General features: G+C 37.1%; 1 protein-coding gene across 1 annotated transcript; it reads left to right on the top strand.

The window, feature by feature from the left end:
• The first annotated feature begins 996 nt into the window (after positions 1–996).
• On the top strand, positions 997–3,564 carry LOC111920843 (aquaporin PIP1-2). The gene is made up of 4 exons (XM_023916423.3): positions 997–1,426; positions 2,245–2,543; positions 3,000–3,140; positions 3,262–3,564. The coding sequence occupies exons 1-4, from the start codon at positions 1,099–1,101 to the stop codon at positions 3,355–3,357; spliced, it is 864 nt and encodes a 287-aa protein (XP_023772191.1). The 5' UTR covers positions 997–1,098; the 3' UTR covers positions 3,358–3,564.
• Positions 3,565–15,485: the final 11,921 nt, after the last annotated feature.

Consider the following 15,485-nt stretch of genomic DNA (forward strand, 5'->3'; position numbering starts at 1 on the left):
CAGATTAAAAACGAAAAAAAAACCCGGCCACTTCTCTTCAGCCACTCATTATTTTCCCGTTATGGGCCCCATTATATACAAGGCACCCCCAATCCGTTAATTCATATTATTGCGCATAAATAAGCTCTTGACTATATTTTTAGGTTGATCCAAAAATTTAATCAACGAGAAAATCCAGATGATTCTATTAAAATTTCTACATTGAATTTCGTTCCTTTTTTTATTACTAAAAGACTTCAAACCCAACGATATAAAGTGTTGCCTCCTATTTAAGGTTAAGAGTTCAAATACATGTATGAAATTAAATGTTAGCTTAGGAGTAGATTGAATTTATCGGTTAAAAAAAATAATATTAGCTGTTTATTTACAAGAATTATACAAATCTGATAGAAATAATATACAAGTATGATTAAGAAAGTATTCATATAAATTTTATCATTCAATAATACATGTAATTGAAGTCCATTGAAACTAGGTTAATTAAGCATGTCATCAAATATTGTAGATAACATTAAGAATTAAAAAGCCAGATAATAAAATATATAAATGTGTGACACTCTGTACTAGAAGTAGTAGATAAGAACACAACATATAAACAAACAAAATATTCAGAAGCCTGTCGACATCTTTACAGAACACATACTTTATAGTACCTTCAAGTATAGTATTTACCTTCCAAATTTCATTCATAATAATACATAATTACATTAATTGGTTAGTTATCTATATAGTTTTCAAAAAAAAAAAATACTAATTGACAAACCCAAACCTAACGCTTTTTAAACCATAGGAAAAATCATTTATTTTAATTCAAATATATTTAATCCGTTATCTAACATTATGTAATTTTATAATAGGTGGAGTGTAATATTACCAAATGTTTTACTACTCAAAAATCAATCATTAGACTAGAAATTAAGAAAAGAGCCAAAAAAACAATTAAAGTTATGGAGTTGAATGATGAGTTCTCCATTATAAAACCCCACACAGCCTTATCCTCCCACCTCACAAACTCACGTACATTCTCGGTGCCTTAAAGAGGGATAGAGAGAGAGAGAGAGTGAAAGTTGTAGTGAGAGAAAGCTTGGAGTAACAGTTATGGAGGGTAAGGAAGAGGATGTTAAGCTTGGAGCCAACAAGTACTCAGAGAGGCAGCCCATCGGGACGTCGGCTCAAACAGACAAAGATTACAAGGAACCACCACCAGCGCCGTTGTTCGAGCCAGGTGAGCTGTCGTCATGGTCTTTCTACAGAGCCGGAATTGCGGAGTTCATAGCGACTTTCTTGTTCTTGTACATCTCTGTGTTGACGGTGATGGGTGTCGTTAAGTCCCCCACAAAGTGTGGTACTGTGGGCATTCAAGGGATTGCTTGGGCTTTTGGGGGTATGATCTTTGCCCTTGTCTACTGCACAGCCGGTATCTCAGGTATATATTTCTATTTTTCTACAACAACCAACCCTTGTTTTTTTTGGTTAATCTTTCTCACTACTGTTTCGTTTATATCTGTTTATACTCGGTAAAAAACTGTTAAGCTCCATAATTTGAAAAAAAAAGCTAAGATATGCACCAATTATCTTTTAGATCTATATGAAATTTCGATGATTTGTGAACAATTCGTGTTAATTTTTGAGTTAAACTTAAATCTTGGTCAAGAATCATGCTATGTAGGTAAATTTTGTTATTTGTTTCAGTTTCAAGCTTTAGGGTGTTCCTCTTGATGTATGTAAAACTCAACACAAAAAGTGCGTACGCTATTCATGTTTTATGCTAAAGTCACAATCTTGAGTTAGAATTATGAGTTGTGAGATAGAAAATCACTAAAACAAGTGTATTTTTGTTGTTCTTCTTCAGTTTGGTACTTTGGTAGTGTTTGTAACCTTCTAGGAAATCTACCAACTTTACACGTTTCAGGGTTTTATTCCTCCACGTCTATGTGAAATTCAACAATTTTTTTAGTAGTTATTACAAACCCTATTCATCTTTTGAGTTAAATCTTGACTAAAAAAATAATTTCACAATCTGGTTGTTTAATTTGGTACTTTGGTAGTGTTTATTAGATTCGTGTATATACCTCAAACGGCATGGGGTTTTCAAGATTCTAACCAATTATCTTTTGTTTCCTTTTACATCTCTTTTTGGTTTTCTAAAAACCCTGTTTGTTCATTCCCATGGGTTCTTGAAGAATTAATTATTTTTCTATTTTTTTTTATTAAATATGTTGTAATTGTTTTGGTGTAAAACAGGAGGACACATCAACCCAGCTGTGACCTTTGGTTTGCTACTGGCGAGGAAACTTTCATTGACAAGAGCCGTGTTCTACATGGTGATGCAATGTCTCGGAGCCATCTGTGGTGCCGGTGTGGTGAAAGGTTTCCAGGGTAAGAACCAGTACACCGCCTTGGGTGGCGGAGCCAATGTTGTAGCCCACGGCTACACCAAGGGTGATGGTCTTGGTGCTGAGATCGTTGGGACCTTTGTGCTTGTCTACACTGTCTTCTCTGCCACCGATGCCAAAAGAAGCGCTAGAGACTCACATGTCCCTGTATGTTTTTTTTACTCTTCCTCCTCTCTCTCTATATAGCTACTGAAATGTCTAAAATACCCATAAAGAAAGAAGAAAAAAATAGTGTACGATCGGATGTGGGGAATGATGGAAGAGACTAGAGAGTAGGTAGTAGGGTAGGTATTATCTATTATGTCTCTTTCCTCTTTTGTCTTTTGCATAAGCATGTGGAGATGATATGCTTCCATGTGCAATTTATGTGGCCAAGGTTTCTCAATTTATGATTGGGGTGGGGGCAGTTAAAGTTGAACATGTGAGGGCGTTTTGGTAATTTTTAGTTACACATAAAAAAAAGGAATAGGAACTAGGTGATATCTCATGCGGTAAAAGTGAAACTTGTACATTGGATTCTGTAGTGTACACCAATAACAAAGAAGACCACCTTCTTCTGTTTGACCATTTTTAGTTGACTTTTACTTTTTGATTTGAATGCAGATCTTGGCTCCTCTCCCAATTGGGTTTGCGGTGTTCTTGGTCCATTTGGCCACCATCCCCATCACTGGAACTGGTATCAACCCTGCAAGAAGTCTTGGGGCTGCCATCATCTACAACAAGGGCCATGCATGGGATGACCACGTAAGTTTTTTCACTTAATTTTAAGATATTAGTCATCAAGATTTCATATTTCTTTGCTTATGGAGTTAAAAATGGTAAATTTGTTTTTTTTTTTTTTTTTTTTTTTTTTTTTTTTTTGCAGTGGATTTTCTGGGTTGGTCCCTTCATTGGAGCTGCACTGGCTGCTTTGTATCACCAGATTGTCATCAGAGCCATTCCTTTCAAGAGCAGATCTTGAAGCTACTGTGTTCTTTGATTTCTCTATTATGAATTGTTGCTGTTTTGTATCCAAATGTGGATGTAGTGTTTCTTTGTAGCGTCTGTTGATGAATTTGTGTGTAAATTACGTATCTTCTCCTGAGTTCGTGTTGTATTGACGATAAGTTCAAAAAACTCTTGTGGTCACCTTTTCTCTATGGAATGAACATGTTTGAGATGAACACAAGTTTGTTCTTTTCAATTTTCTGCATGGGAAGATTTTGGTTTTGGCTACATCGGTCTTAATCTGGGCCTAAAAAGTGGTCAAAAAAATTCTGATTCAGTCCAAATCGTTTCAAAAAAGCCTACAATCAGTCCAAAAATGCTAGCTCGGGTAGGTTAGGTTAGCAATCTAGATCCTTCTATGTGCTTCTATATTTTTTGATCTAGTGGGCCTATATATTTGGTTGTGGTTGGGCCTTTGCTGATTCTAAAGCTTTGGGTTAAGCTGACGGCTTAGACCCAAGCCAGAAATATAATGGTCAGGTTAGGTCTCAGGTACATCACTTACATTATGTTATAATAATCAACCTTAATTGAATGTCGATAACTTATTATTGTCACATGTATAAATGATCTATCATATACCATATGATATGATATTATGAATTAATGATCTATAATATGATGTATTATTTGATAAATTGACAATTTTTTGATCCATAGCGTATGATGATACATTTTTAACAGGCTCATTGTGAATCAAATGCTAATTGTCCTTTCAATGCACTTAGTTTTTTTGGGTTGAACATTTTATTTCGATATAGGGTTCCCTACTTCGGAAATCCAATCATTCTTTAGCAATTGGGCATTCACGAATCTAGTAAGCAAATTATAACCAGTAGCGGTAAATACATTTTTTTGGAACGACTTACTCACACACCCATTATTATTCTTCTTCTCATAAATCTACTTCGTCCCAACGGGACTTGAACTGTAATGTCTCATTTTCACAAACAATTTTTTCTTTTTAAATTTAGGTAAAATATCATTTTCATAAAACTCAAGTTAAGAAAACTCATATGTTCCAAAATACAATTGTTTGAAAATCAGAGTAGTATAATAAATGTAGAATCTTCAATGTTGTTGAAGAGTGTGTACAGTCACGCCTTCACATTCCCACGATCATCAATGGTAACTGAAAAATATTTAATCTACAAATGCAAGCGGAAACTTAGTGAGTTCCCCCAAAATAACAAACACCACAATACATATAGAGTGCATGCACACATGAGCCTTTAGTCTGTCTAACCCGTCTCGCAAGGCCTACAACATGCCTATACCATTTAACAAGGCCTACAATACACCTAGACCGCTCTCCCACAACATACATCTGATCCGCACTTGGCCTACAGCACACTACTGACCCACCTGTGTATCTTGGCCTATCACACAAGTAGGACCTCCTCAACCCACAATCCGATATGTCGACATATAAATAAAACAAGCAAACAAGAACATAAACACAGACAACTATCTTCATTAGTCTACCTGTCTAACAACTTACTATCACATACCAGGCCTCATACAATACTCAATGTCACCACTGGCAGATCATTAATGAATGCATAGCTATATGTAATTAGAGGTTAGAGACAGTTAAACACATGATCCCACTCTAGAGCCATAAACAAAAAAGGAACATGCAAGAAAACCTATAACAAGAATTCTCAGGCTATCCTATATGACTGCATACAACCCCTAGGGCACTGAACTAGATGATCATTGACCCCTGGTACTCTAACCATCAAAGAACACAACAACACACTCACTCCCTACACTGATCGCTCACGCGAACCGACTAGCACCAAACAAAGATAAATGCTTAATCAATAACCTAATTCCTTCAAGTTTGACCCAAGTTTAAACTGGTCAAAAGTCAATGGTCAACAAAAGTCAATTGTCAACTAAGTCAATGCTCACCACGACGTGGAGACCTCTTAGCCACGTCATGAGCATGCTCGGACAAGATAGTCGCGATGCAAAGAACCACCACATTGTGGAAAGTCTTTTGCCACGTCGTGGTAACTAGCAGATTGCCATAATCTTCATTGAGAGCTTAATCCTTTAAGCCACTCATTCATACTTTCCAAGAGTCTTTTTAACACCCAAATACATCATAAAAATCATTGCTTTCTCGACATGCATGTCCTTTCCAAACTAGGCCACTAATGAAAGAAATGAGCTCCTAAACTCTTGCTTCAGACCAAGGACTTCATAGATCATAAGATCTGGAACATATAACCATAAAAGGACCTCAAGGATCCACAAAGTTGCCAACCTTATGGAATCCATCCACTCAAACCACCTTGAATCATGAAGAACAAGCTTATAAGCCTAGATCTAGAAGATAACACATAAAGGTAGAAACTTGGGGACTTATAAAAGTCCAAAAGTTATGCAAGAAGGTGGTGAGGAGGTTTGCTTGCTGGATCTTTTCTTAAAGGGCACCATCTAATTCGTCAAGTTGCAATCCAAGGCTTAACACTTCAAGAACACCACAATCACACCAAGAACACTCAAATGGTGCTAGAGTTTTCGAGATAAGAGGGTGGAGGATGAAGAGAATGACCTAACCCTACAATTAAAGTCCTTAATGATGGGTTTTACATGCAATAACATGGATAAATCCTTATACACTTAAGGGTACATGCAACCTATTAAATGTATGTCATAACATTATTGAAGTAACATTTTATTAAACAACACGAACCCTATAATCCCTATCTATTTTCGAAATTCATAAACAAGATAGGGATTACATACCTTTTAGTTATTGTTGTAAATAACTAATCACACCTTCTTCAATAACTCTTGGAAGCAAGCACCAGAAATCTCGTGCCTCTGATTGTTCACACTTAAACCCTAGCATCTAGGAAACTTTAATGGATGGAATCCTCTCTATGAATCTCTATGGTCATTCCTTTGTGAACATATCAACTGGACATTATTCCAATAATGCTCATTCCACAATTCCAAATTTACTATCCAAGATGTAATGGAATCCAACTTAACATGCCTTAATCTCATGTGATATCAAGATTTCAAAGTCTTAAAGACTGAATCTTCAATATTACAGAATATTCCATTGGAATTTTGTTACTAGAAACAATTCCATGGTAATGAAGGTTCTAATTCAAGGCACACTCCTTGAGTACTTCTTTTGCATTAACGTTTCCAACTCACATGTAGATTTTTCAAATATCTCCCATTATGGAAACATTTCCATATTTCCATACGACCATTAATTTTGATTAAGAGCCATCTTAATCCAAAATCATGTCACTATGGTCCATCCAATTAATATCATACTTCGAACTGTCCACAAGCAACTAGTCTTTTGGTATAACCTTAGAATGTTCTTGACAATTGTTTAACAACTTTAGTCACACAAAATTATATATATATATATATATATATATATATATATATATATATAATCGATCCTACATCTGAAGCATATGTGACTCGATTCATTATGTCTCACATAAGGATTTGATATCTGTTCAATCCTTGCTATAATATTTCCATATATTGAATTTCCTATGTTGAACCATTTCAACACGATATTCATATAAGTCTATGATTAAGTTCTGTTAAACCCTATGATCCAAACCTTTAGAATCGAAAAGAAGTACGAGTGCCCTCTCCCTTAGGTTTAATATAGCGAAACAAAACCCAAACTTTTGCAACTTGCAAATTGAAAAACCTTGTTCCCTAAGAACAGTATTGTCAACATGCAACACTAGAATAACAATTATGCTCCAACTAGTTTTGACATGTACCCAGAAATCAACTAGACTTTTAGAAATCAATACTCTTGACTTTTTTACTGAAGTACAAACTTCTATTACGTGATACTTCAATAAGTCTCCAAATAGACTTCTTAAGCTTATGCACCTTAATTGGATAATATATGTGTGTGTTTAAACCCTTTAAGAACTTATAGATATATTTCTTGAAAGCTCAAACAATTCCTTGCCATTCCCTATAATTCGAAATATGAAGAAGCATGCCGTAATCATATTGTGAATTTGAGAATGCAATTAACACAACCAATATCCATATTGATCTTTATCAGATCCTTTAATATATCAGCGGAAGTGTTTCCTCACAATCATTCTCATGAATTAGAGCAAAAACTTTGCCACCTAGATTTTATGGTGTATACGTTCGTATCCATATGAGTCTATCATTTCCAACGTATAATAAAAAAACAAGGTTTAGGACAAAACCAAAATCATATTTAGCTTTCCTTCATGGACCGAACTTTGCTATTCTAAATGTCTTGTCCTCTAGTAGCACAAGGGCCTACCAATGCTTCTATGTTATTAGTAGATCATCCATATTGATCAATGTACTTTCACTGACTAATGCACTTTTGCTTTTTGCAGTTAAATGAGAAACATAGAACTCAGAAGAATTGCCAACTCAACTAGAAGTGCACAAAAATAAGAACGTGTCAAACAAACACGACATGTTACCAAACTTAGATCGTGTGCTAGTGATAACTAAAAGGTTTATTTCCAATTGACTCTCGAAACTCTTAAGATCAATACGACTCCCACTAACTTCTTGACATATGAGTTTTCTTTCAAGGAGCATTCCTTGACGACTTAATACAAATATTCAAAAGTTTGTGTGGATTCCCGACAAGAAAACACTTCATAGAATAGGTATCAGTTTATCTTTTGTTTCACAGTCAACGAAAACATCACAACTCCAATTCTATATGTGCTAGATTAAGAATTTTTTTTACTCCACATACTTTGTGGTGTTTTCAACCTTATTAGTTTGAAAAATGTTTCAAGATATGATTTATAGTTAGTAGAGTGTGACTCCAAAACTTGATTGGAACAAAGTATGCTTCTTAGTTTGAAAAGTGTTTCAAGATATATGACTCTAAAACTTGATTGGAACAAAGTAGGACTCATCTCTTGATCGGACTAATTCCAACAATATCTGATTCCTCTTCTTAGTCATATGATTACACTAAGATGTTCTTCAAGGATTAATTGTGATATAAATCCACAATCACTAAGATGATCATAAAACATGATAATAAAGTACTCTCATTTCATTTCAGTTGGAGTATCTTTTATTTTCTGCCTAATAGATTCTTATCAGTCATTGCGCTACTCTTTGAATCTTTTCAAAGTATCAAAATTATGCTTAATCTTATAAACACAACTATAATTACTGAAACGTCAGTAAATCATGACGAATAGAGTTATCGTCCTTTGTGATGGATCTGAATAGTCCATATCAACATGTATTAGATCCATTAGTCCTTCACTTGCCTCACATAAACATATGATCAATAAATTAGTTATAATTGTCCAATGAACAAAATTCTCATATTCTATACAATGCGACTTGTACAACACCAAGTATCTATTTAGTTGGTGATGAGATTTATTTTCACTTGGTTAATTATGACAATACCACAAGCAATATTATAAGAATCGAATCCATAATTAATATTGCTATTATCATAAATGTAACCAATATTTTCATAAATTCTATTGCAAGGAAATATAAAATAACGCAACCAGATAAACCAAAATTTCACTTTTATTGAAAATAAAGGAAAAAATGGAACTTGTTTGAACAACGTATAAAATGAAAAATTATTTTCTAGATATCTCCGAAGAGTAACAACAATTTATTAAATTATCTTAACTCTTTAGTAGTAGTCCAAATTCTGATATCTGAACCATGTGACCAAAGTCTATTTCTCACGATCAGATTTAGCTCACCTTGCTCAAGCTTCTTTCTTTCTCTTAGCTCCCTTAATACCATCATCACATCATGCATTAAGAGTCTATGAATAGGAACTTCTAAAACAATGGAGTCACATAATGGATGTACCTGAAGTAGAGTCACACGACTTGATTTTTACTATCTCCAAGATCTTTTAGGTATTTTGGGAAGCTTCGTTTCCAATGTCCCTTCACTTGGTAATAGAAACAAATGGACTCTTTGAGGTCAACACATGGAACGATCCAAGAACTAGCCTTTCTCTTTACCATATGATCAAACCGTTTGATTTTAGACAACCCATTTCCATTGGGAAGAGAAATATTTTCTGGAACACCATTGTCACCATCGTCAATGTCCATGGAAACTTTGGAATTAGACCCTTTAAGCACCTCTGCTTCAGATGTGCTCTTAAGCTTTTCTGATTCAACAACTATCAACATTTAGGTTAGATCAATTAGGGTTATGTCAATATTCCTCAAATAAAAGTTCTTAATGAACTGATCAAATAACTTTGGAAGCGATAGAAGAACCAAGTCAATGGCTTGCTCCCTTGGGAAAATGACACCCAATCTATCCAACTTGTAAATGCACGATTTCATTTTCAAAACATGCGCGCGCACACACACACACAAAATTTCCATCTTGATGTTTACATGCCGATAGGGATTGAGTTGTTACATATTTTTTAACTTGGAAAAAACGTGACATTGGGAGAGTCACAAGAGGAGGAGATGGAAGGGTCGAGGAAGCATGATGTCCAGTTTCACCAATTCTCGAAGAGGGAAAACATTTTCATCTTAATTAGAATGCGGAAGATCATCTTCAGAAGGAAGAGGAAAACCATCTCCAAAGGAACGAGGAAGACCATTTCAATCTTCATAAGGCATTTAAAGTTAGGGGAAAGAGAATTCAAGTTAGTTGATTTTAATCCTTAATTATTAACCCATAAATTTAAATTAAGGTTAGGATACATACTGTCGATTCAAACTTTGAAGAGAGATGCCGTAATCAAATTCGAATATATTTTAGGTAGGTAAGGCTTTTACCAATTCCAATCTTATGAAACTCCTAGATCTTTTGAGTTTCATTGAATCTTATTAATGACATGTTTAATCTCAACTTATGCTCTCAATTTTGTGGATGGGATGCCAATGATAAAAAACAATATATGAATAACCATGCAAACCCGCTTGAAAACCTTGATGTCATTTACCATCTCATATTGATATTCCGGTTAACCACACATGCTCCTAAAGTAACTAAGAGTGAGATTTTATAAAAGGTTTAGTTACTTTTTATCATTATACTTATTAATGAGATTATGTCCTATCAATTCCATTCGGCTAATGACCCTCCACCATACAAGAGAGTGGTGGGTAAGAGTGGACACCTAATGTCGGTCATTTTATAGGACGCTTCCTTAAAATCCTCTTATAGTATGACTTCATGAATGAGGCCTACTATTGATTTCGAATGACGTTGTCTTATACATATAATATATATTAAACTTTTAATTATACAGATAGTATAAGTGTGTTTTAAACATTTTAAAAACACAAGATTTAAATATTAATTATCCAAATTAAACAATTAATAAATTAATCTTTAAACCAAATATGATATTAATATTAATCTTTAAACCAATAAAATAATTAAATGTAATTAAATCATATGGATAATTCACAAATTCAAGATACATGATATCTGATTACTAAGATAAATATTCAGTTTTAGACAATTATAAAAATTATTATCCAAAGTAATTATCCTAATCAATTTTGAATTATGCAAAAAAAAAAACAATTTCGCTGATAGAGGGTTCATCATGTCGTGGCAATCAATTGTGACGTCGTGGCAGAACAAAGAAAAACATGGATATGAAGATCTCCACATTGTGGCAGAAGAGGACCACAACGTGGTGCTGCGACAAAATGATGATTCTGCCAATTCTCCAAATTGGGTTTTGTTCAAGTTCAAGCAATGTACTAACAATTATTAGATAACCATACTCTCTGTCACCCTGATGATTTTACATGCAATAACGTGGATAAATCCTTATACACTTAAGGGTACATGCAACCTATTAGATCTATGTCATAACACTATTGAAGTATCATTTTATTGAACAACGAGAACGCTATAAGCCCTAGCTATTTTTGAAATTCATAAACAAGTTAGGGATTACATACATTTTAGTTGTTGTTGTAAATAAATAATCAAAACCTTCTTCAATAACTCTTGGAAGCAAGCACTAGAAATCTCGTGCCTATGATGGTTCACACCCAAACCCTAGCAACTATGAACCTTTAAGAGCAAGGTGATGAGAAGTAAATTTGGGCTATGCACTTCAAGAAGAATGATTGGCCGAAATTTAGAGCCATGTGACCTTATTTATAGCTGTTAGGAAAACCCTAGATAAGCCTTACTTGATTAAAATAATAATATTTCAAAACAAGTAATTATCTGGTTTCTTAATTATCTTTAAGGGATATTCTAGAACCCTAGAATCCCTTCCCAACCGTCCACCTCTTGTGGAAGGTTTTGGAGTGCCTTTTGTTCAACTATTGAACAATTGCAACTTAGGTTCTTGCATTGTTAATTAATCCAATTACTCCTAAAACTAATTCTAATTAATTTCTGATTTATTCTTAATTAAATAATATTATTTCTAATTAATATATTATTCTAATAATATATTAATAAATCATTTATTGCTATTTACTAATCATATAATAAATTAATAAATCACTCTCTCTCTCTCTCTCTCTCTCTCTCTCCCTCTCCCTCTCTTTCTCTAAAAGTCATCATATTTAATTACTAAGTTTGAGGGCAACCCAAAAGGTCTTTGTTAATAATTCAAGTATATACCAATTTAGTTATTGGCTTAGACACCTACTCCAACACTTAAATATGGAAAAAAACCCTAAGTATCGTGGGCGTTGGATGCATCAGCTGCCACGTACTGACCTTCCTCTTGCCACGTTGTGGCAGCCATCTAAAACACGTTTTCTTATAATGGACATGCCATGTGGTGGTCCTCCATACTCCACATCGTGGCTACAAGATTTTCCTAAAAACCTTACCTTGATCCCTCCAAATCCTCAACTGATATATTCTGGAAACTGGTGTTACATGAACCCTCATCTTTCGGCTGATGGACACCTATACATCATCTAGTAAAACCGCTAAGCTAAAAGCCCTTTAATGTTGCAACAAACACAATTATTTTACTTGTTTTTAGATATTACAATTTAGGAAGATTTTAAAATTCTTATTTGTTATTCCTTTTATATTAACACCTTAAAAATCATATTGAAAAACATCAATTTACTTATTTATAATTGATTTCACAATTTAAGAAGATATCTTACAATTTAGAGACAATTGTAAAAATAATATTATATGGAGATTCATTAGAGTTTTTCAAGATATGATTATATAAATCAAATATTTTAAGAATGGAGAGGTACGTATATTTGGTGCTTACTATTGAAATACTTAAAATGAGGTTCTAACAGGAACCTATTGCATACTTGATGGCGTGCCTAGGGCAGCACAGCAGAACCGCGTCTAGCCCAAGAGCCGGGCACGCCAACTAAGCTCAGCCCAATAGGCTTAGCACCCGCTGGCGTCCTCGGGAGCGAAGCGCACAGGCGAAAGGCTCGCGCCCGCCAAGAGGCCCTCCTGGCTCCAAAACAAAAGATACGGTTAGGAGACAAGCAGGAGGATCAGAGCATTATGTCTCAGCCAATGAGAGCGCTCTAGCGGTTGAAGGCACACGACCCCTCCAATCAGCGCCTCTGATCTTGTCTCCCCAAATGCGATTCTGTCTGGTACGGCTTAGGCAGGAACGCTAGGTATAAAAGGATGTGCTCTCAGACCTGCGAGGTAAGTTCTCCAAGCTTTCTAGAAAGAATACACACAAACCCTAAAATACCCTCTAACTTGACCGTCAGAGCATTCTTCCGGGAACCCCTCCCGGAAAGCGGCTGACGGCCTCTGTTTTTGTGATCTTGCAGTGATAACTAGACGATCGAGAGAAGTTCACGGAAGAAACCAGAATAAGGTTGCATCATTTGGTACCATCCGTTTGTGAGACGAAGAACACAAACGAAAAGCACAAGAGCAAACGTCAATGGCTTCCAACGGCAGTGAGGGACGACCGATCATTCCCATACGTCCCATGATGACGTTGGAAGAAACACCACCGTTTACCATGGTCAACAGGGCCATTTTAGGTGAAGGAAGTTCTACAGCAATCGCTGGAAACGTTCCACAACCACCGCTTTCTCAGCAAGGAACGACTCCTGTAGGGCCACTTCCGTCTACACACTTTCAGATGCCACTATTCTTTGCACCACCGCTGCAGCAGGCACAACCGGTCCACTCAACAACACTTCCATTGAGCCACGCTTTCAATATCTCACCATCGTTTGCAACGTCGTCGTCATTCCAGATGACGGGTGGACAGAATTCAACAACCTCGTTACCACCGCTGGCGCAAACCATGATAAACCACTCACCACCTATCTACCCGATGGCCGGTGCATGGACTGGATCGACGATCCCCGCCAACGGCAGCCTACAACAGCCGATGATGATCAACCCTATAACCCCTGTACACCCTTTCTCCGCTAGTTATCCCCTCCAGCTGCCATTCCAACCATACCCTTTTTACGGACCAAGTCCTGGCTATCTCACACTGCCATCACATGGCATGAACCCTCAATATCAACAGGGAGCGTCGACTGTTCCAGGCCAAGAAGGTTATTCCTGTAGTGTGACGTCTCCGTTTGTCAAAGAATTATTGGATTATGAAATACCAAGCACAACAAAGCTCCCGACACTCAAAACATACAATGGAACCACCGACACGGATAGCCACATCAATACGTATGAGTGGACGATGACGTCGTTGAAGCTTAACGAGAAGTTCTGGTGCACGTACTTCCCGACGACCCTTGACGGCAACGTTGACACGTGGTTTAAGACGTTACAACCGGGCAACATCTCGAACTTTGCTCAACTCAAGTACCTTTTCCTTACCAACTTCATGCAGTTACGTAAGTACAAGGGAGATTTTCATTCAATCATAGGTTGTAAGCAGAAAGAGGGGGGAACGGTGCGAGAATATTTCACACGGTTCATAAATGCTACGCTAGACATGCCAGGGTACGATGAAGGGCTCATAGCCGGCGCCTTTACATGGGGGCTCTTGCCAGGCCCTTTGTCACAAAAACTCATGGGAAAGAAACCCTTAACACGGGCCAAATTGAAGGAAAGGGTAGAGCAGTGTCTGCGGCAGGAAGACGGCGAGGCAGCCAAGCAGGCCTACTTGAATGCCATGGCGACCAGACATCACAACCTGGGTCGCACGGATTTTCGGGGGGGGGGGGGGGGGGAATAAGCACTATGGCCAGACAAGAAGACCACCGACGCGCTTTTGACCGTTTGTCAAGGGCGACAGAAAGGGTCGCTGCCCAGTAGTCTACACGGTGTCCAAATAACATCAGCCGGCCAAGTCACCCAAGAACCGATATTGTGAATATCACAAGAGTAAGACCCACGATACGATTAACTGCTCGGTATTAAAAAAAGAGATGGAGGAGAAGCAACTCAAAGGAGATCTGGTGGAGGTAGCGCAAAGCCTACACGCCAAGTTTGATGCTGAAAACGCCAAGGGCACACCTTGTGAGGGGATCCAGCGCAAGGAGATATTCATGATACGAAGTAAGAGAAGCAGGGAAGAACAATGGGGGGAGCAAGAGACCTCCAAACTCTCAACACGCACACTCACTTTCTCCGTACAAGACCCTCGACTGGAGGGATGGAGGGGTGACAACCCGCTGGTGATACAAGCCTCCATCAGGGATGTAACTATACATAGGGTCTGTGTTGACACTGGGAGTTCGGCGGACATCATATATGAACACTGCTTCCGGCTTCTCCCAGACCGCTGGAAGGATAACTTGTGACCCACGTCTGGGAGGCTAGTAGGGTTCACCGGCCATAGCCTATGGTCGTTGGGCACAATCCACCTCCCCATGACCATTACTAGCCACGACAAGTAGCGAATGAAAACCGCCTTGATAGATTTCGTGGTCATTCGACATTCAGCGGAACACAACATCATTCTGGGAAGAACAACTCTCTTGAAGCTGGGGGCAGTACCATCAACTATGCATGGGATCATGAAGTTCGATACCCCAATGGGCGCGGCTACGGTGCTGGCCACTCCACCTAAAGAATTGCAATGCTATACAGTTATTAAAGCCGATAGAAACAACCAAGGATACCAAGAGGCCCAAAAACAACCCTGTGAAAGGGAAGGAAGTAATCAATGAA

This window comes from Lactuca sativa, chromosome 3, assembly GCF_002870075.4.
Source record: "Lactuca sativa cultivar Salinas chromosome 3, Lsat_Salinas_v11, whole genome shotgun sequence".
Lineage (NCBI taxonomy): Eukaryota > Viridiplantae > Streptophyta > Magnoliopsida > Asterales > Asteraceae > Lactuca > Lactuca sativa.